General features: G+C 37.1%; 1 protein-coding gene across 10 annotated transcripts in view; it reads right to left on the bottom strand.

Annotated features, from left to right (window-relative positions):
• Positions 1 to 297: 297 nt before the first annotated feature.
• RAB3IP (RAB3A interacting protein) overlaps positions 298 to 23,557 on the bottom strand; it is a 29,849-nt gene continuing 6,589 nt past the window's right edge. For 2 of the 10 annotated variants that reach the window (XM_025163516.2, XM_025163517.2), the window contains exons 2-12: positions 16,993 to 19,395; positions 16,637 to 16,898; positions 15,235 to 15,252; positions 10,210 to 10,305; positions 10,021 to 10,098; positions 8,199 to 8,402; positions 6,391 to 6,519; positions 4,654 to 4,766; positions 2,289 to 2,388; positions 2,117 to 2,186; positions 298 to 703 (exon numbers count right to left, since the gene is read on the bottom strand). In XM_025163516.2, the coding sequence (XP_025019284.1) occupies positions 621 to 703; positions 2,117 to 2,186; positions 2,289 to 2,388; positions 4,654 to 4,766; positions 6,391 to 6,519; positions 8,199 to 8,402; positions 10,021 to 10,098; positions 10,210 to 10,305; positions 15,235 to 15,252; positions 16,637 to 16,898; positions 16,993 to 17,321 (1,482 nt within the window). In that variant the 5' untranslated portion in view covers positions 17,322 to 19,395 and the 3' untranslated portion in view covers positions 298 to 620. Of the gene's footprint in view, positions 704 to 2,116; positions 2,187 to 2,288; positions 4,767 to 6,390; positions 6,520 to 8,198; positions 8,403 to 10,020; positions 10,099 to 10,209; positions 10,306 to 15,234; positions 15,253 to 16,636; positions 16,899 to 16,992; positions 19,396 to 23,380; positions 23,517 to 23,557 lie in introns of those variants that run through there. The other 8 variants (XM_007423387.3, XM_007423386.3, XM_025163518.2 and 5 more) reach the window with 8 other exon arrangements.

The raw sequence follows: 23,557 nt of genomic DNA, 5'->3' as shown, positions 1-23,557 counted from the left end.
TGGATTTGCTAAGTAGAATCAGAAGACGAAAGCATTCACAGGCACTCCATACTTCTGAAGGCTAAATCAGCAGTGGTTGATATTTTTTAATTCATCTCCATATTTTATTGCAAACAAGGAAACTCATGCTTCAGTATGAACAGTTGCCCACCCACACTAATTAGTCATCATTTATTTAATTTTCAGTTCTAAAACCATTTCAGACCCTCAGTTCCTGGTTTTCTGTAAGAAAAATCACCTTCTTCCACTCATTTTACAAATGACACTTTTTGTAAAAAATGTTTCAGACACAGGGGATTTCGATATAACCTTTTATTAAGCTGAAATCTTATATTAAAAACTCCCTCTAGAACACACAAAAATGAGCATAAATCTTGAGCAGTGTTTCACTTGAATTTCTCAGTCATAAGTTACAGTCAAAAGTACACCTGCAAATTCTCTTGCCTTGCCAGCTTTAATCTCTTGTGTAAGATTATTCTCTTGAATTACAGGAATATGTAGTGGAAATTGCACATAAGAGACATCTTGGACCCATTTCAAAATAAATAGACATGGATTTAGAACCAGCTTAAAAGTATGTACAGTTATGGAAGTTCATCCAGGCACCAGAAATGTTAGAGTTACAGCTCCTCCCTGTAATAGCCAAGTTTTGCTAGCGACATCTCTTTCCTCAGTTGCATTACTTCCCAAAACATCTGGTCCACTGCACAAAAGAAAAGGAGATGTTGTGGAAAAAATGCTTCCTTAAAAGTTCCAGTGAACAGAGGTATTTAGCAACATTAAACCTGAGTTTTCAGATACTAAAAACATTATTTAAATATAATATAGCTACTAAAAGGTGCTGATTAGCAAAAAAAAGATTAATGTGTTTTACACTGAGAACAGCTTCATGCCTAACCACTTTTGATTACCAGTGCATAGTCCATCATTCAGTTCATCTTTCCAACTAATTCAAAAATTTGGGAGGAATCTAATGACATGTCAAACTTTACCAACTGTACTATGTTAATTATATTATTTTCCCTGCCTTAAAACCATTTAATTACCTTTCAGTTACAAGATCTTGCTCACAAAGTATTTTTTTCTGTTTACATAAAAATATTTCCTTCTTTACTTCATCCTATCTTATCTTACAACTATTTGCAACTATTTAGTTTTTTTTTTTTAAAGATGCACATACAAGGACTCAGATAAGAACATCTAAAATTCAAAATAACATTTTCCACTACTTCATAACAGGTCTTAAAGTTTGGTAAAACATTAACACAAAATTAGAATTAACAACTGTGCATAAAGATGTAAAAGGTTATGACAGATTACTTAACTGATGTTTAATGATTTAAGGCTGAACATACCAAATCTTTTGCAACATTTTTTCATCTAACACGAAATACTGAGATGATGTAAAATAGACTTTAAGTGACAGTACTGTAATGATTCTTACATCTTTAAGCTGCCCAGAATCACCTTCTGGGGGAGATGGGCAGCATATAAATTTAATAATAAATAAAGAATCAATAAATCTTTAAGAATGTTTTATGAGTATAAGATAAAATTAGCTTGCATGCTTGAACCTAATTTTTAAAGAGTTGATGTAGTTTAATCCCCAAGAACAGTGAAAATGCATTCACAAAAAGATATAAAGGACTAGCAGAAAAAAAAAGAAAAGAAAAAATAGTGATGTATGTATTCTCTATATGCCCATTTCAGGGCAATGAAACGCTATTTTGGAATTTTGATACAGACAATCGGTCACAAAAAGCTGTAGATATATTTACATGAACCCCACTGATTGTCTAGAAATTAAAAGCTTAATTACATATTGCCCCTTTGAAATTTGCCCAAATGACTGTCAGCTTAATTATGAAAAATAAATTCTTACTAGCTGTATGCCATGTGGGAATGTGTAAAAGCAGCAAAGTAGGAGATTTGATATGCAGTTCCAGAGGCTGCAGGAGCATTACAACTTCCCCAGGTTCTCAACATATACAGCAAAAATACAGTTCTGGGAGTCATGGCCAAATATGAAAACCCAGAACCTTCTGCAAAAACATACCAGCCCTGCTAAGAAATACAGTACAAAACTTTCTTAGAATAGGCCTCATTCTTAACTTACCATCTTGCTGCTTTACAAGCCCCTGTTGAATATATCGAATGTATGTGAAGAAATTACATACTGATGTGATCTGTACAAAAGAAGGGGAGGGAGATAAAGAATTAGAATTCCACATGCTCAATTACCTGCCTGATCCAAATGCACAAACCATGGTTTAGAGCCCAACACTTACCCTATACCTACAGAAAGGAGAAATGTAATAATAGTTTCCTGAATCCCCCAGCTTGATTCTATGTCTGCAAGGTTTACTTTGTCCACTTAGAGCACATTTCCTGTCAACAGAATGGAAGAGTTTTAAAAGATGGGTTACGATTTAATTTACATGAATACTGAATTATGGTATAGTTGTTTACCAAAGAGCCTGTCATCTGTTTTTACACCATTGCTGACAGAAATCATTGTAAATTATAGTGTCTGTGCTGTTTTGACTTCAGCTTTTTTATTAAGGAAAAAAAAACAAGTTCTTTTAAATTCCTTAAGAGAGAACCTGCCTCCCAGAAATCATATTTCTCCAACACTTAACAAAGCTAAGAATAGCTGGTAGAGCTGTTGACTGTGGAATAGGCTTTCAGTTATAATTCTAAGTCAGGAGCAGCTGGAAGGATTCATGAGATCTGCTTCATAAAAGCAATGTGGTTTTTTCAATATGAACTATACAAAGTTTGTTCAACATTTTGTAAAGCAGTTAAAACCACACAGGTAAAATTTACAACTCCAGACAGAATTGCCCATTTGGGGTTTTGCAGTGCAGCTACCAAGTTCTTTTTAAAAAGTTTTTCTTCTAAGAGGAGCTCAACCATTCATGACTTAGACTCCTCCACATATAACACTTAGTTTGTTCTGGCTTAGCATCTCCTTTGAACCCAACCATGCTGGTTTGCAATGGTTTACAGTATAGTATAATGTATTAACTCAGCCGTAATGCTAGCCATATGTCCGTACAGAGGTAGTTTGATGCTCATCTCTAGTTACCTAGTGATAAGAAGTGCCACTTGAAACACTATTTGAAGCAAGCTTCTGATGCAATGGGAGGGCCATGTGGGAAATCAGAAAATGAGATGAGTGGAACTCCTGATCCTGGGGAAAAAGGAGGCTTCATTATGCCATAAAAAACGAAGGGGATGCAGCCAAGGTGGTGTGTAATTGGGAGGGGGAGGGAATAAAAGAGTGAAAACGTAGAAAGCACAGGAAAATATGGAGACAGGAAGAGGGGTCTTGAGCCTATTAACTGTCAGGGCCCTCTACAACAGGTCTGCAGGGCCTGGGATCCACAAAGATCTGTAGCTTCCCTTCCAAGTACTGGAGCATATCAGATGCCTGGCAGTAGTCCCAGGCAAGGACAAAATTAAGAAGATCATCAGTGCAAATAAATGTGCTTTATAACACATTTATGCAAGCCACTGCCATTATTTAAGGCAGGTGATAACAAAGTATTATTTCTTGGAGATAAAGATTTCAAATAAAAAGAAAGCTGCCATGCAAATATTAGAATATATGCCAGTATCTTCATCTATTTATTCTTGTTATAGTTATTTGCCTTACACGTAGAAGAACATGGATGCCACATAAAATATTGGAAAGATGCCAAAATTAAATTCATGGAAAGACATTCTTCCTTTTCACTACATAATTATTCTTAACCATACAGAATATTTAACCATAACCTCTAATTTAGCCTCAGAATCACCACAGTAAATGTTACTACAGCTCCCAGTTTTATTAAAAAAAGACACTAGACTGGCTATTAATCTAAACCCCATAAGCTAAGTTAGGACTCTTTAAGTAAGTCTGAGGATCACTGTCATCCAATCTCAATCTCTCGGATGGCACATCAGCTGCCATTGGCCTGGCAATACCTGTAGGGGCAATGACTTTCCCTCTATGTATAGAAGAAAATGGGGCTACATGGCTTTGTTGGGAAAGAAACAGGGTATCCTGTGGCTTTCCATGCAGCACTTGTGGGGTTTCTGATCTGTGGTAAACCTATGTTAGGGGGACGCGGTGGCACAGCAGCTTAATGACGCTGAAAGTTGCCGGCCAGAAATGGTCGACACTTCAGCGGTTCGAGTCCAGCCTTCGCGTTAGCAGGGTGAGCTCCTGTTTCCTCCCCAGTTCCTGTAAACCCAACAGTTCGAAAACTCACGTGAGTAGATAAATGGGTACTCTCACTCCGGTGGGAGGAAAAGTGCTGGCGGCACCTTGCAAAAAGGAGTCGGAAGCAGTTGCCGGTAAGCGCAAAAAACCGCGTGTGCCCGAAAAGGGCGTGAAGCAACGGAAGCCCCGCCTCCTGCGCTCGCCAGCTGGGCTCTGCTCTAGGAAGGAGGCTCTGGCAAACCACTTCCGAAAACAATTGCCTTGAAAACTGCAAGGACTCGTCCAAGCAGTCACTGCAGACTTGGTAACGACTGAGCGCAGATAAAACAAAAAACAAAAAACCTATGTTAGTAATTTCTTATTGGCTGCCAGAAGCTAGGCCAGTATGTTGAAACACAGCAATATATCCCTGGCACAACAGGATCCTTTCCATTGCAACATACTTGGGTCCTCCACATTCAACTGCAGAAGCTTTTACAAATCGAACAGGCTGCAGACCAACAGGCTCGATACTTAATGTATTGTTTTCTACAGCTTCCAGGACAGCAGATGCCAGCTGAAAATAGACCACAAAGAGGTAAGTAGTAGTTTTCACCATACTTGATGTTTCCCAAGTCTTGACAAAGTATACTATGAGCTCTATCTGGAGATACACCCTTTCTCACAGACAAATTAATAGTATCTTCAATCCTTTAGAAGCACAGGAATGAAAACATAAAAGGATATATCCATGCCCCCAAAAAAGCTATACTGGTAGCAAAAATTGCATGAAAGGTAGATACTATCATGGTTCTTCTCATACAAACCAGAACAGCACAGGATGTAGCATGAAGAAGCAAAACCATACAAATCCTTAAAATAAGAACGAGCCCTAGGTTTGAACTGCAAGGGCAGACAACATTTTGGTAGCCACACTCATTGGGAAATAGTGTACAGGACAATTTCACATTTTTTCTTTCACATTTTTAGAGGCAGGGAAGAGGATAAAAACAAAGCCCATTTTAAAGTTTATTTGCAATTCTCATTTCTTTCTGGCTTTTAAATGGTGGGAAAATAGTACTGAATTGTATTAGAGTAGTCCATGCCCACCCCACAAAAAAAGCTCAGATGTCTCAGGTTGCCCATTTCTGGATTACGATTAAGAATAAAGAAGTGTATAACTACTTTCACAGTGTATAATATTCTGTATTTCAGGATAAGTGATTTTCAATTTGAGAAACTAATGAACACATCAGCTTTTAAATCTAATGGAAAGAAGAATGGCAGTGTAGAAGAAGAACTGCCCAGAGGTTCTTGGTTTGGTATAAAGTGATTTCTGGGTTCAGAAGATTAGGATCCAGTGCAACATCTGTATTCACTGGAATAAGCTATTAAGGAGCAGTACGTTCTATAGTAAGTTGTAGTACGATATCAGAAACAAAGGGGAAGAAGCGTATTATGATCTGGGATAACTAACTGCAATAGTTTCCATTAAAATAGTTTGCCTATCATTTTCACACAATTTAGTCACACACAAACTCAGACTAGATCCCAAGGGAGTACACATGAGACTTCCAAACACATTTGACAGTATTTCTAGCCCATCTGTTCCCAGCCACAGCCCCTTTTCAGTCAGAAGCACTGGTTCTGAAGTGTGGGAATAAATCATTGAATGCACCTCATGAGTTAAATAACCCTATACAGGTAGTCCTTGTTTAGCAACCACAATTGGGACTGGCAATTCAATCATTAAGCAGAGCAATCATAAAGTGAAACTGCAACTGTGCTTATGATCTTATTTCAGCTCTCCTTTGATTTACAGACCTGTGAAGGTCATAAATGCAAGAACTGGTTGTAAAGTTACTTTACAGTCGCTAAATGAGGCAGTCACTAAATGAAGACTGCCTGTTGACTGAAACTGCTCAAAGGTTCAACGTGGCTGCTTTGAAACTCTCAAGAATGGATCCAGAGGGAAGCTTTGCTCATCAAATAATATGCATGGGCTTAACTGTGAGATGGTCCAGAGCTATGTGCAGTACAAACAAAATCAATCCTACCTATAATTCAATGGAAATGCTTCCTAGGTGAAAGAGGGAATTTAGGACCTGACTGAAGATATCAAAGTACTTGGTGGTGGTGGTTTCAAAGGCCTTCTTCCATATTATAAATCTAAATATCAGTATATGGTTTCAAAGCATTACCTCACTTTTTGAGAAGGTTAAACATGGAAAGATATCTTCCTGATAGATTTTATTGAGAAAAGGGCATGTTCTGTCCATGGTAGGATCATCCTTCCAGGATCTGAATTCATTGTATAGAGATACATCAGCCTAACATTGAAATAAAATAGGCAAAATGAGAGCCCAAGTCTTCATTCAAGAATCATACTATATATACCATATACCATACTGTACCAGACCATAATCAGCAAATGATAGACATTACAATACCCTGGTACACAGCACCTCCATTTCAGTGATAACATTCAGTAGACAGCAGACCTTTGTTAAGAACTCTAAATCTCCATTAATTTCCATGCGCTTAATTCTTCCATTTAAATCAAGGTAATTTAACTCTATCGTACCATATGCATAACAGCTTCAAGGCACCAAATTGTAGAACTAGACAAGCTAAGGCAACCTTCCCCAAACTGGGTGTCCTGCAGATGTGCACGTTTAAACTCCCAGACTGTTCAGCAATAGCTATGCTGGCTGGGGAATTCGGAGAGTTGAACTCACATATCTGAAGTGTATCTGGAACAGAGAAAGCTGAACTAAAGTTATTTATTTGCCAACTTCTACCTTTGATTTCTTAATATCCACATACATGTATATATATCATTGTTCATATTTCAATCATCAGTTCTTCTATTTATGATTTAAGAGATGTGCGCTAGTGTAAACCAAAGTAGCACCATACAAAGGAAGTATTAACAGTCTCTGATGGCACTAATATTTATTTATGGATACATAGCAAATGTATAGGAAGTTTTCCTATATGAGAAAAGTGCACTGAGCATGCTCAGTAGCCATAAATTTCTAACTAGCTGTTGGAGAAAAGGAATATAAAGGAAACTGGATGATTGAAAGGAACGAAATAGTGACTAGCTAAGCTGGCTGGCTGATGCATCGAATGGGAGATCTCCCCAACGCAGCACACTGTTGAGACTCCTCTAGTTGCCATTAATTTAGGACTTTAATGCTACAACTTTTTAAAAAGAAATTCTATTTTCTTTCTCTACTTTTTTTCACCAGGCGTTTACTCTCATCCCCACCCCACAAAAACCTGACAACAGCTAACTTGTTTAATATAAGAAGCCTTGTTAAGATAATGAAACTAAAGGCTAACACTAAATTAAATCAATGTATAGCTGCAACTGTATCATTCAAACCACAGAGTCAGGCTTCAGACTGTGGGAGATAAGGGGAATGTTAGATTTTCTCCTCAATATAGCATTTCCTTGTATGTGGCTGAAACTGAAAACAGAGAAAATCAGTTCCTGTCAAAAATATACTTCATTCAAAGTTCATTCACATGAGCACAGACACAGCCCTAACAAGCTGTTATTTCAGTTACACTTTTCTTTAAAACAAGACTTGCTTCCCACTTGTCCCAAGTTGCAAATATCACTACTGAAGAGCTTTAGTTGCATGTGGAAGGGGAAGAGGGCTCAAATCGTAAGCAAGTAAGTTTCTATAAGAGCATGCAGTAATCTTTGCACGCCCTGATCCCTGTATTTCACTAAACCTTTTTGGCCATTCTTGCTGATGACGTCAAAATAAAAAGCTATTTGAAAATTCAGACAAGATCTTTTGCACTCTAATTTTTGTCTTTCAAGAAAATTTACAGACCTTAGGCTTGGGATGATATGTGAATCCAGCCATACAGTTAAAATATGGGCAGATATTTAAGGGAAAAACATACATACACTATTTTCTGATGACAACACCAAAGCATAGAATAGTCCACTGTCTTTATAATATATATTATAATCCAATTCTTAAAATACCTCTTTGCAGTCCTTTGCAATTGGCTGCATCATGGTGAGTTCCTGGTTATTGACACCCATTGCGCTACTTGTACTCTTGTTCCTTGCGTGGCCTTTTTTGAAGGCCGTTTTTCCACTAGACTGAAGTTCCTTTGTTGGTGAGGTTGGAGAAGTAGATAGCACTAACGCTTTCAGAGCTGCTACTTCAGCCTGAAGTACGTCAATCTAAGAATTTATCAACAGAAAAAAGTGTTAGAAACGTGCCATGCTGCATCCTGTGCAGAATTTGCAAGATGAGATACTGCTGTTTTTGCTGATTTATGACAAGAGAAGACATGGCATGCTGCCCTTGGAGTTATAAAAGAATGGATGTAGGGTACAAGCTTCACAATTCATAGCCAATATGATTGAAATAAAAAGAATATGCAACCCCAGAAAATCAGGATTTCAATGCATAGGAAACAAACTAGAGACAAGATTATTGATTTAGAAGAGCAACTAAATCTGTTATCTTTTGAACATTTATGTACTACTATGTATACGTGTTATATTTATGTATAACATAGTAATAGAAATATGGAAATTTCTTTCGGTAGGAATATATATATTTAACACAAATTTATATTTTGCATAACATGGGGAATACAAAATCTCTAGCTAAAGGTAGAAAGAAAGGGGAACCATGAAGGGGACACAGTTAAGGGCTATGATGGTGATTTTCTTGCCAAAAGTGCAGGAAAAATTTGTTGAATCCATGCCCTGTTAATTGCACCCTACCAATTTTTATCTGCTGCTTCATTGATTTAAGATTGCTCCATATAATTTGGAGAAGTACTAACTAATATTGCATTAAAAAAGCCAAGCCTTCATTCTTAGAGTTTATAGTAAATTCCAAAGTGAATTTTCAGGGGAAGGAGAGCCAAGCTCTTCACAATTCTGAAGACAACCAACTGGCTCACTGCTGAGAAGACCCAAATTATGGATGCTCACTGCAATGCCATTTAAACCAAATGGTCAGTGTGATATAAACAAAATCACATCAACAAGAACTGATAATTAGAGGATGGACAAATATCTGCAATGCTGCCAAGAGAGGAAGCTTTATTTTACAAAATATTCTTGACAGAAATGGAGAACCACTGATCTTTCAGAAGTTGCAGAATTACAGCTTCCAGAATCTCTTGCTGACCAGAAGTTACAATGTTCTGTTATGCTAGTCTATGACCATAATAAAGATTTGATTTGACAATGTTCTCTGGACATTAAGGACTGTGGGAAAAGGTCTTCTGAAGTTGCCCCTGCTTTCAGGGGCTGGGCCTTCTCCTGCATCACTTCCAAATATAAGGAATGCACTCCTCTGAAATTTTGTTTTCCTCTGCTTTTAGAAAATATATACAGATACAGCAATTTAGCCAGACATTATTTTATTAGTTGTGTTTTAATTTCCTTATTTTTATCTTCTGCATTTTTATGTTAATTAAAACTGCAAACCACTTACAGTGTTCCATTTGAATCAAAAAAGCAGCATATAAATTGAGCAAATAAATAAATAGATTAGTTCAGCTGGGAGTTGAATCTGAAAAGGCTCACTACCTTTCAATAATATTGATTTAGCTCTTTATGCAAAATAATAATCCAAAAAAATAATAAGAACTGTATTCCCAAATGGTGATGGTTTTTCTTTAGATTGTTTTGACATCTAATCTCCCCACTTAGCCCAACTGATTCTTGAACTCTAAGTCTGAAGAGCAGTTGGGAAATCACAAAAAAAAGAAGCAAGCATAGAGAAAGAGAGAGAGAGAAATTGGCCATGCTGGCCATAATAGCAATAATTAGAACTCACTTTTCCTTGTGCTTCTTTCAACTGTTTTTCTGCTGTGGCCTGTTTTATATTAGCTTCTCTCACCATTTTATGAGCTTCCTATTGAAAACAAGGTTTATATGGTATAAATACTTCACACAGAAATCAAAGGCTTCATGAAATTAGCCACATCATTCCTAGAGTATATTATAGCAAAGTCTTCAAACAAACCTCAAACAGGCTAGCAGTGAGTTCTTCCAGTTCCTGGCCAAGTTGATCACGTACTTTGGAAAGCCTCTCACATTCTTCATCTTTTAGTTTCAGTTCCTATGAAAAAAAAATGTTAATTTTGACAGCCATAACTGACAGCCTTAACTTGCAAACTCAACAGAATATGGAAGTTAGGTTCAAATTACATGCAACTTGGCAGCCATGTGCATTTCATTCAGGGGCCTGGCTTTCTTTTTATAACTAATCAAGAAGTGTAGAATCAATTTTTAATATGAAATAGAACAAAGAAAACAGGAGATGAAGGATCTCCTATCCTCTTTACTCCATTTCCTGCACTACTTCTCTTGGACTGATATTACAAGTGGGAGAGGTTTAAGAAGCAAGCTTCAGACCAAAAGATTTGATGCTTAATGTATTTTTGGTCCATCTAGCTCAGTACCTTTTTATTTTTTATTTGTACTGTTAAAATACTGAAATACAAAAGGAAAAAGCTCACACTGAATAGTGATAATAAAGTGAAGGTAAAAATATAGTTAAGTGAACTAAACAAAAATTTCACAAAAAGAGGTTATATGGTAAGTATAAATGTCTATTTGGAATTAACAACTGTGAGTTTATCATTAAGTCACAATGTGACATCTCCTTTTAGACCACAAAGAGTTTTGGTTGGTCACAAACTCTCATCCTGCATCTATTCGTTAAAATCAGGAGAATGACTTTCTTTCCAGTTTTATAAGGTTATCCTCTTTGTTTTACCCCAAGCCTGATAAAGCCAACGTTCTTCATTAGATGACAAATTCCATATTTTAGGAACATAATTCAACATCATATTGAGATCCTTAAATATAATCCCTGCCACCTTTAAAGAGGCGCTAGTGCATTCCCTCCTCAAGAAACCATCACTGGATCCCACCATATTGGACAATTTTCATCCAGTCTCCCACCTCCCCTTTTTAGGGAAGGTGGTTAAGAAGGTGGTGGCACTGGAGCTCCAGAGGATCCTGGAGGAAATGGCTTATCTGGACCCTTTTCAGTCAGGTTTCAGGCCTGGATTTGGGATGGAAATGGCATTGGTCATACTCATGGATGATCTCTGGCAGGAGCGGGATGTGGTAGTGCACCCATCTTTGTTCTTCTTGATTTCCCAGTGGCTTTCGATACCATTGACCATGGTATTCTTTTGGGTCAACTTGGAGAGTTGGGAGTGGGTGGCATAGTTTTGTGCTGGTTCTCTTCCTTCCTCCAAGGTTGATCCCCATCAGTATTGATTGGGAGCAAGAGGTCCAGCCTGCAGCCCCTCCACTGTGGGGTGCCGCAGGGTTTTGTACTCTCCCCACTCCTTTTTAATATCTATATGAAACCATTGGGTGAGATCATCCATCACCACGGGATGAGGTATCATCAATATCCAGATGATACCCAGTTATACAGTACATCTCCATCCCGAGTGACCTGAATGATGACGTGACCACCCTTTCACAGTGCCTGGAGGCTATGGAGGTTTGGATGGGGTGCAACAGGCTTCAGCTGAACCCTAGTAAGATGGAGTGGCTGTGGATTGGAGGCCCCTCTGTATCCAGGAATTTACCATCTTTGGTTCTGGATGGGGTTGCACTGCCCCAGACAGACCTGGTGCATAATCTGGGGGTCCTCCTGGACTCACGACTCCTGCTCGAGCAGGTGGCAGTTGTGGCCAGGAGGGCCTTTGCCCACCTTCGTATGTTGCACCAGTTATGGCCCTTCCTGGATCAGGAAGCTCTCTGGTCAGTTACTTACACCCTAGTCTTCTCTTGGTTACACTTCTGCAATGCACTCTACATGGGGCTACCCTTGAACAGTATCCAGAAGCTACAGCTGGTTCAAAATGCAGCTGCGCAATCTTGGGTGCCCCAAGGATGGCACATATAACAACTTTGCTGAGGGAGCTGCATTGGGTGCCAGGTTGCTTCTGGGTCCAATTCAAGGTGTTGGTTATCACCTTTAAAGCCCTACATGGCATGGGTCCAGGTTACCTGAGGGATTGTCTCACCCCCATTACATCAACCTGTCCCACCCAGACAGAGAGGGCATGTTACAAACCTCATCAGCGAGAGAATGTCGGCTGGCAGGGCCCAGGAGGAGAGCCTTCTCTGCCACTGCCTCTGCCCTTTGGAACATTCTCCCCCAGAAGTGCGGCAGGCCCCTACCCTCCTGGCCTTCTGGAAAGGACTTAAGACCTGGCTCTGTCAGCTTGCATAGGGCAACAAGAGTTGTAACTGATCCTGGGGTGGCTGGCGCCCTGACGACACTCCTTGAGCTGTTAGCCAATTTTATTGTCTCTTGGAATCTATTTATTAATTATTTAAGATTATTTTATATTGTATTTTAATGGATTTTATTTCCTCCGTAACCCGCCCAGTGTTGCTTTTTAACGAGACGGGTGGTGACAAATTTGATATATAAATAAATAAAATATAAATAAAATAATAATATTTCTTCCCAAAGTTATATTAACATATATGTTAGAATTTGAAACCAAAACAAAGCTATAGCAGAACAATACCAAATCATGTAAGTTAAATTGCTTATTTCATCAAAATAAGAAATCTAATTTCCCTCACTTTTAAAATATTCACTGACGGGTCAAATAAACCTGAAATAATATTTTATGATGAATTTGTTTCATTTTTAAATCATAAGCAGCATATTTCACATTTTTTAACACCTGGACCCATTTATTTTCCAAAATTGGATATTCCAATTCTTCCTTCCACAGATCAATGTATAGCTAATTCTTTCAATTCACTTTTTAATACCTTGTAAAATTAAATGGTAGGTTTTCGCTCAAGTGAAGCGTTTCTTAAAGAAGTCAAAATTGCAGGTACTCAGAGGCTACTAAACCATCTACTATTCAGTTAGGACATGTTTCAGTTATATATATTGTCAAGCATATATTGAAGGCAACTAAACCTCAAAAGGCAATCTCTCAAAATTGTTAAAACAACCATTAAAAAATCAACTAAAGTATTAATCACTTGTTTAGCCCAAGCATTCCAATAAAACATTTTCCTGCTATTTTCAGATTTCAGTTATACTATGTCAAGTTCTCTTGTGATTCATCTTGCTCCTAACCACAGGAGCAAGTTCCAGAAATTTAGAGAGGGATCTTTTCCCACATTATATTGAGATTCTAAAGACTGATCCCAGACATCCTGCTTACAAAAGGTCTGCTGAATACCTGAGTAACAGCCAGAAAACTCAAGGAATAATAAAAACTGTGATAAATAGCTAGAATAATTGAACAAAAAAGGAAGGATAAAAGGATAAAGGACATAACAACATAACATGATCTCTGAAAGATCACTGGTCCATGTTATGTGGCAGCTAACAAAGAGTCCACAAGTTTAAGTTTAAAATAAGCACATTCCTTATTTTTTTTGCCTGTAAACATTTGTCTGAACTGATAGGAACAACTAAGTCTGTGGCACTTGCATGTATGTACACATTAGCCACATCTCATAGAAACCATAAATTTGTCATATTTGTAGCCCAAACTGAATACAAAAACTGGCTGACTAAAAAATAAAGTAAAAAAGTAAAAAAAAAAAATTCTATTTAAGCACTGACTAAAGTGTTACTCTTTCACACTTTAACAGCATATGTGTTAAAGATAACATACAGCACTAGGGGGCACTAAATATTAAGAAACATAAAACAAGGCAATGGCGGCAAGATCCCAGACCAGAAAGGATCTCTCAGTGAAGGTGAACATCATGCTTCTGGAATCAGTACTGCAGCACACAACACTGCTAAGCGTTTCTTATCAACCGCCAAAATGCTATAAAAATATTACAGTTCAGCAGAACTGCCAAGTAGCAATCATTCTGAAGGCAAATAAAACTGAAAAGGGAAGGCAAGACCATTTTCTGGGGAAAAAACCCAAGCTACTCTGGATTAAATTGCTTCAAGCTAATTCTGATAATAATAATGAAGCTCTGACCAAAAAAGGAGAAAGAAAAAATAAGAGGGCTATTTCTTCTTCTTCACATGTATTTATAGGCTACCCAACCCTCATCATGTATGATTTAAGAAAGAATAGGCCAAGTGATGCTATATAAGAGAAGTACCCATTAGACACTTTGTCAAATTCAAATCAATTAAACAGAGTGCGTGATGTAGACCTCAGACTGCAGCACAGGAACAAACAGCATCAAGATCATAAATCTAAAATAATATTCTAGAAAAAGGCAGAATATATAGCTTTGGGCTGAATAAGTAATTATAATCTAGATACCTTGGAGAGAATATATAACACACTTTCTTAGAAGTCTTATGCAAAAATAAATTCAAATTTTACAAAATGCCTCCTAGTTATTCTACAGCTAAAGTATCACCTTTATCAGGCTGTGGATATTCCATTCTAAAGATAGGAGCACAGCTAAAAAAAAAAACAAATTTTTCACTGTCTTTCAGATGTATTCTATTACACCAACATTTTAAGATGTGCATGAGACCCTGCTCAGCTGCACATTAGATAGCAAGTTTATATAATGACCCCATGTTGTGAATTTTCATGAAATGTCACTTGCCTCCCTTTGTTTTGTGTGTTGTATGGAATTCTACAAATGTAACAAACCTTGACTTTACATTTGACAGACTATCCCATGACATATTAATTAGCAAGCTAGTTAAATATAAGATGGGTGGCAAGGCAATTAAGTGGAAACAGAGTTAGCTCAAAAATTGTTTTCAAAGAAGCTCATCAATGATTCTTCATCAAATAGCACAAAGGTACTGAGTAGGTGGCCACAAGGATCAATCCTTGGGCCCCAACCTTTCAACATTTGTATTAATTGTTTGGACGATAAGCAGAGAGAAAGCTTGTCAGATTTGTAAATACATATTGAGTGGGATAACTAATGCAGTAGAAGACAGAAAGATTCAAAACAATCTTGATAAGTTAAATGAAGTAATCAGAGAAGTGCAAAGTTTTGCACTTGGGAAACAGAAATCAAATGTACAAATATAAGAAGAGAGGGAGAATACCTGGCTTGGTAATTGTACCTGCAAAAAAAAAAAAAGATTGAATATGAGCCAGCAATGCGATGTGGCTGTTAAGAAGGCAAATGCAATTTTAGGCTGCATCAACACAAGTTTAATTTTAAAGGACAGGGAGTAGTCATTCCACTCCATTCTGCTTTGGTCAGAGCCCATTTCTGGGCACTGCACTTTAAGAAGACAAGAGCAGCAAAGATGATCAGGGACTACAAACTGAGCTTCTGAAGAGACAGAAGGAGCTGGGTATTTTACCTTTGAGAAAAGACAAGTGAGGTGGGATACAACAGTGCTCTCAAAAAACATGAAAAGTTTTAATACAGAAGACAGTCAGGACCTCTTCTATTTCATTCCACAGTGCACAACACAGAATAATGGATTTGAGTTACAGGAAGACAGATTCCAACTGAATGCTAAAAAAACCGCTTCCTATCAGTAAGAACAGTTTGAGAGTGAAATCAAATACTCAGACAGGCAGAAGGTTCCCCTCACTGTCTATATTCAAGTGGAGGCAAGACAGCCATCAGGATTCCAACATTGGAGGTTGGAGTCAGTGACCTAAATGTCCCTCCCAATTCTCTAATTCTACTTGGCATTTGAGAGTAACACCTCCAAGCCTGGGAACTAAAGATCTGTTTACTGCTATTTTTTTAATCTCTTATGATTTGTTTGTGGCCATATGTTTCTGACCTCTGTGAACACTCTACCAACTGAGAATCATCTGTGTACTTTCCAACTGTCTGAAGATTATTTTAATATTTTTATCCCTTTTCTAAGGCTTAGGTCAGAGCTTCTGACACTGCAATACTACAACCCCTAAAATGATACATAGATTTGTGCTAATATTACAAGAATAAACAATTGTTCTCATTGGAAATATGGGTAGGCAGGAAATAAAAATGCCACCTACCTTTTAATAAATTAAAATCACTCATTATCCTCCCCCCTCCCAATCATGTCCCAATCTGAGAACATCTGGCTTAGTATTAAATAACATTTAATACTCCCAAAAGGGAGTGGGGGTAAGGGAGAGAGAGAATGGGAAAAAATGAAGAAATGCTTACACAATACAGTCCTGAAATAAGGCAAGAGAAAAGTGCAATGCTCACAGCTGTTTTATCGTTAATTGACCAATTTTGCTAATTTTATTATTTTATTGGTGTGTTATGAAAAATTGTTTTAATAGCAATATAACATTGTTTTTCAATAAATAGTAAAATGGCTCAGAAGCTGTCTAAAGGGCAGTGTAATATTTTGTTGGTTTATAATGAAAGGTATATTTAGGGGAAAGGAGGCAGACTAGACAGAAAATAGGATTACCCTTAAATATTATGTTTCATTCCACATTTACATGGAAATAATTGTAATCTATTTATCTATATATTGTTCTTACCCTTTGAGCTTTAGCAAGTTCCTCTTTCAGTCTCTCGTACCCTTTCTCTCTCACTTCCAATACTGATGGACTTCGCAGCCGAGAGAGACTATCTGTGCTGAGCCCAAAAATGTCATCTCTTCCTTCAGAAAAATCTGTTACTGTTGCGCCCTGCAAAAATTCTCTCTCTGCACTACAGTTGTCCTTCCTGGAATTATCATGTTTGGATAACCCACCATATGTTCCTGAGGTAGAACAGGGTACAGTTTCCGTAACATTGATACTGTAAGAAAAGGATGTATTTTTAAAAAGTAATATAATATAAAAAGTAATTACAAACCCTGTTTCATCATCAATAGAAGTTTCTCACAACCAACCTGATACCTGGTGTTTCTGCACAATTTAGGTGCCTAGCAGATGAGTAGACAGGTTGTGTAGGAAGATCAGTCACATTCAGGGTGCTTGGCTGAATAGGTAGGGAGGACACTGCTGAGGGATGAAGCCGGTAAATAATGGTGGGTGAGGTAGGTTCTTCAGAAGTTTTAGATTCATGCACTCCTAAAAGATCTGGAGTAGTGGGGGAAGCTAGATTCACTTCATGAAAACCTTCCAAAGTGTCATTTGCCATGATAAAAAAATCATCATATGAAGATCTAAAAAAACAAAACGAAAATCCAAAACCCTGAATTATTGGACTGCCATCCATCTTGGAATTACATACAAATAGATGGTGAACTAATTTGGTTGGATATTCAGAAATACATATCAAACACTTTTTTTATGCTGGCAACTTTAAGACAGCATTATGCCTGTATACACACATACATACTTGGATCCTAAGATTATTTCTCCATGTACAGAATAAAGGAGGTCATTTCTGACATTTTTCCTTCTATTTGCCAAGTCACATTCTAAATCATTTCCAAAAATCCCAATATTTCGGAGAGGGAGCGCAGTAAAAAAAAGAGGGACATGGGGACGTATTTGCTCATAGAAAGAAATCTGAATTCAAACCACATATACTTTGTCCTAGATTAAGGTTGGGAGCAAAATCCCTTCTTTCTCTAAATAAGATCAATAACACAGTTATCCTTTATTTTACATACTTCCCCGAATTCCGCAGTGCTATTTTCATATTGGCATTTCAATATATTCGTACAGGTATCAAAAAGTTCAGATCAGTTCACCAATAAGTGAGACACAAATAATTTTTACATAAAATCTATGAAAAGTTAGATACAGATTCACCCAATCTATCAGTTCTCAATTTGACCACTTCTATCAAGTGAAACTCAGTTCACATTTATTTTGAAATAAAAGGTGGAATAAACATCTTAAGAAGAAAAAGCAAGCATTACTTGCTTACTGATTTCTGTGGGAGGATGCAAAGGAGTATATTCATCTTTAGAGATTTCAGTTATCTGTTTTACATATGTATGAAACAGAGGTGATTTATGTTACTGTTAGTAATTTAAGATTAATGAAAGATGACTTTAAATCATGTTTTTAAGTGTTTGTTTCTAGGCACTGATGTATCATAATTAGCTAAATCACAAGCCCCCAACTTTTAAGGATACATTTAGAATTTTGAGAGTGTGTCATGAGGATGGTTGCAAAATGCTGCCATGGGAGCTGCCCAATACCAAAGTAGCAGCCGTTAGGGACCTAATAAGTCTCAAAGCACTAATTTATCAGAACACAGCCTTCCAAACCTACAGGACATTCTCCATCATCCCAGCTTGTTTTGAGTTTTCCTGAGCAAGTTGGTATACTTCTAAGCACAATACCGGGCTCAAACCATCCTCCATTTTTATTTTCTAAGGCACTGGGGCCCATAGACATGTTTGGAAATAAAAATGACGCTGGCCCTCGGAATTATACTTTTTAGATGTCTTTCTTTAGAGGGTAGGGTAGGGTAAAAAGAGATTGCCAAGGAAGGTACTTGTGAGCACAGTGGTAACACACTTGGAACTCCATGACTCAATGTACAGTATGTCAGCTGTGGAACAGAAATAAGTATAGGGACAGCCTGATCCTCACTTCTTCCTAAACCTGATGCTCTCAATTTCACCTTTTTCTCCAGTCCCATTCAGAAATACTAAATAATTACAATCCTTCTAGTAGCAGGAGCAAGTGACTGGACAGTTTAATTTATTTTAATAAACTTATTGTAAAAGAGTAAAGATTTATAACAGGATTAGGGAACACAGTGCTTATAGACATCTCCCTTGACACCCATCAGATTTCCTGCCCCACCTGGATTTTTGCTTTTTCACAGACTTCTTTAATGAAAAAGGGAAGCTGGCATTATCTTTATTTACAAGAATGCCTTTGGGCCGTAAACAGGTCCAATAGGCAAAATATTATTGAAGGTGATGCAAAGCCATCTCACCCAGTGCCTTTGGGTAAAAAGATGTTTTCTGAGTTATCACATAAAACATGACAGTCCTTTTGTAACAAGAAACCCCAAACATGGCATTTAGTGAGTGTGCCCATGACATGTTTCCAAAATTTCAAACATGCTCTCATTCCAAAACATTTCTCAACTCTAATTTGAAAACTACACAAACTGCATCCAGATAAAAAGTAGAAAATGGGACCATACAACCACCATCACTATATAGGATGATAATTCCAGGAGCCAGTTGTTAAATTCCAGGATCTGTGAAGAATCACCAATCCCCTTCCTTGTTAAGGTAAGTCCTTGGAAATATAAGAAGATTCTGACATGGGCCTGCTCTCAAGCAAACAATTATCCACAAGCATCAAGATGAACAAATCTGCAAAAAGACAGAATTAGACAGAATTAAGATACTTTTAAATCAAGCCCAAGATGACCAAGTGGGGAGAAGCATGGCTGTAACAGACACAGAATAAAATTTTTCTATACATGGAGAAGTCTCAAAATTTTTGTTTCACACATATCCCTGACTCCTGTAGAGAATTTAAGGGAGACAATGTGGTTTAAGTGATCTGGATCAAGTAAAAGGTGATATTTTCTTGACTTATAAAAATCTCAACAATAGTCAATATTTACTTCTACACTTAACATTGCATAAACATCAGCAGTGGGAAAGACATACCCTGTAGTTAAATAGAAGAAATGGATCCATTTTCAAACAACGTATTCTCTCAAAATATTTGCAACACAATGTGATGTGGGTAATAGTGCAGAACAAGGGCTGGAGCACTGGGAAACACAGTTCCCAGATCCCCAAAGATTCCCCTCTGCCTTGAGGCAACTGTTCTATATAGAGGTGCTCCAAAATCCTTAAAGGAAGGGCAGAACACCAATATTAACAATACTCATAATTTCACAGAAAGGCCTCGAACTCTAAGAACAGGGGAAACACTGAAATGACAGTTCAGATATTTCAATGAACACAAATTGTATACAACTGTGATAGAGATATTTTCAAATATGATTTCAAAAACCCAACTGAAGGGTAGAGGTTTTTTTTTTCTTTAGAAAAAAAAAATATTGCAGGACTAATTCTTTTTAAAATATGACTCATTGTGCATACAGCACTTCAATAATCTTTTTAAATTACTAGCCTAGCAACCATACTCAAAGCTTAACTGTCAAAGGTGTCAGAGAATTTATTTATTAGATATTATAGCTTGTAATGCCAAAACTCCTCCCTATTCCTTCACCTTTAAAATACAATAAGCAGGCTGTACCCCCCCCCCCACTGTTTGGAAATATATCCATATACTTCCTTCATTTTTATATAATAAGAAAGAAGACAATCTAAATTTACAGTTAGCACAGATTGACACATCACTTTTAAATCCAACTTCTCTAGTTATTTCTAATGGAAAATATTCAATTTTAGAATTCAGCAATTTTTTATAAAGGAATGTGGAGAAAGGACATAGGATAAGACTCACAAAATAATTTATATTGTTTCAAGTTGGAACAATATAAGTTGTAGCAATACCTCTAGCACATTAATAGCAAAACAAAATTGAACTGCATTTTATGAACTCAAGATATAGGCTCTCAATTTTTCTCAGCATCTATACAGTCGTTAAAAAGTTTATTACAACTTTTAAAGTTTATTACAACTCATGCCTACACATGAATTTCAGGATAACTCTTTTCAGGAAGAATGTACAGTTTCCCTACGCCTTAAGTTTCTATTATAGAAACTACTATTATAGTAGTTTCTAAAGTGTGGTGTGTGTGTGTGTGTGTGTGTGTGTGTGTATACTACTATATACTACTGTACAGTTTCCATGGTAGAAATTAACTGGCAAAATACAACAGTCTACACCCAGTAGCTGAGAGACTGTTGTACAAGCATCAGGTAAGTGATGCCCAGACAAATATTCAAAGTAGCTCCCCCTTGGTTCTCTGAGGACAAAAAGAGTTTCCGTTCACCACTCTGCAATGAAAAGTGCACATTTCTTACAAAGCAACAGACAAAACCTAATTTAAACACAAATACTCCTCCCAATCAAGAGTTGTTTTTCTTGGAAGATTTTACTCAGCAGAGATCTGTCAGAAGATAGGGCTTTCAATAAGGTTTGCTCTGCAATAGTGTTTAAAGCAGCAGCCTTAATCCCTTCCACCCTTTCCTTAGCAGTGTCTTGATATCCTTCCTCCTTTCCTCTCACTGTAATCGCCTTTGCTATAAAAATGTAGATTGCAACTCTCTTTATTGCACTTATTCTGTTATATATCATGTGCACAAATGATACTGTGGTATTATGATACAGGCCTACAAATTTTAGTTTCTTGTTTTTATACAGAACATCAAATCTTGAAAGCAAACAAACAAACAAAAACAAAAGCCAGTTAGCTGCAAAATCTTTAAAATCTGCATAATTTCTTCCAACCGAAATCACATGAAGAATGTGGCAAGCCTGCACTATGGGATAATCCTAGCATTTTGAATGTGGTATATTCAATACTCTTTCCATCTGATCTTGCTCTCAGAAGTCAAGGTGATCTTACATTCCTCAGAGAGAAGAATGCCACCCTTTTCAGCTGTGATTTTTAATGCAGAAAGGAAACTTGAAAGTCTTGCCATTTTCCTGAAAATCTTGATGCGGCCTCAATAACAGAGCCAGAAGGTTGGTACTGTACTTTTGAGCCTTTGTTTTATATAGTGTAATCCAAACCCTTCCAGCATTCAGGCCCAAGAGATTTAGCTGCGACCTGACACAGGTCACCCTTCCCAGCAACCTGCAATACCACACCATCACCAGGCTGTAGGCGTTTTCAGCCATGGAAGTGCAGTCGATGCTGAAGAGGATATAAACAGATTACAGTACTGTAAAGATTTCATGTTTATAGAGACAGTTGGGAAGTCAACATTAATGCATATTTTATGGCTATGGGTTTTCTTAGAAATCAACTGACAGAGAAAATAAAACATGAAGCTGGAAGGAAGAACAATCTGGAATGATTAAAAGAGGATGACGTAAAAAGGGTGGGAACGATTCCATTCTAGCAAAGGCATCTTAATTAAGATGCTTACTTTATCTCTAAATTTAGTGTTTGGATGCAGTGTTAACACTGAGTTAATTAGAAATAGAAGTAAAGTATTAGATCTCCTCCCAGGTACATACAAAATAGTCCATTTAAAGGCAGTTCAATCAATCCCAATTTTAATATCTGGGCCTGCCACAGCATTCATTCTCTGAAGACTAACATAGCCTTTTTCTCACTAGCTCTGTTATGGCTAAAATCCTACCAGCATTCAAGTTCACTATTAGAGTAAATTATATGTTTAAATGCCATGAGTATAAAGAACCAATTTTGTACTTGCTCTGCTGATTTGGTTCATTTATCTTTGCTCTCCAATCAGTCCCCTAAAAAAAGCTATGAATGCAAAGAGCTTTGGGTTAATCTCTTATAATCTCCAGTTACGAGACATTAAAAAGATACTATGGATATTACCTTACTAAGCACTATAGTTCAGTAACAAGTGACCTAAGGACAATAATGCAGAATTCAAGGAAGGACTCAAACTATATTTTCAGAAAACAGTCAGTTTGACCCTTTTTAAGAATATGACAGCAGGAAATGGAGAGATATACAGTACATGCTTGAATATTTCCCCACACAAGGAATTTTGAAGTAATTTCATTGCACAGCTGGAAGACCAGGACAGAATTCATACAGATATTTATGAGTAAAACTTTTTTGTAATGAAGGAGCAGACAAATGCATATCCTCAACTTTAAATTAAGAAACTAAGAAAGATTATTTTATAAAATACAACTTAAAAAGCATGTCAATAGAAGAATCCACAATCACAATTTCTTTCCCTACTTAATGCATACATTTCAGCATTCATATCTCGATAAAGAAATCACATATGACTTTTTCTTCATTTCCTATCAACTCTTCCGCCTGAATGTTTTTTCTCCAGAAATGTTTTTAAAAAGCACAGCCTAGTATAAGATGCATTTAATTAAACTTGTTATTCTTTATATCTAGTAATACTTCTGTTTTCAGACTTGGCATCAGCAAATACCTTTGGGAATCAACAGGATTTACCATTAACTCCTGTCTTCCAGAAAGAAAAAAGAAAAATCCCTAAAAATTAAATTAGTGTTCTGATCAACTGAGTTTATTTAACTGCCCTTCTTCCCATAATGTTATTCTGGAATTTACTTATTGACAATACACAGCCACCAAGAGTTGCTTGGAATAGTTAGTGACTGTCACTATAGGTATTCACAGAATCTAATAATTTCAGCAGAAAAGGTTAGTATGCCAATCTCATGATGTAACCACCACCCATCACATACCTGTGATGTCACAACACATGTACAACAGTGGCAGAGCTTGCATGGTGATAGTGTGATACTCATTTTGTCCTTTGCTCTCCCTTCCCCCACTTCTGCAGATGCATCTGCCGATCACTGCACTGCATTTTTTCCCAAATACATCAGATACATTATCTAGGGATTCCAGCTCATGTTTAC

The sequence above is a fragment of the Python bivittatus genome, unplaced genomic scaffold (genome assembly GCF_059951505.1).
Source record: "Python bivittatus isolate LINGU-HERP-01145 unplaced genomic scaffold, Pbiv_v1 ctg000330_np1212, whole genome shotgun sequence".
Lineage (NCBI taxonomy): Eukaryota > Metazoa > Chordata > Lepidosauria > Squamata > Pythonidae > Python > Python bivittatus.
This window is presented reverse-complemented; position numbering and strand designations above follow the sequence as displayed.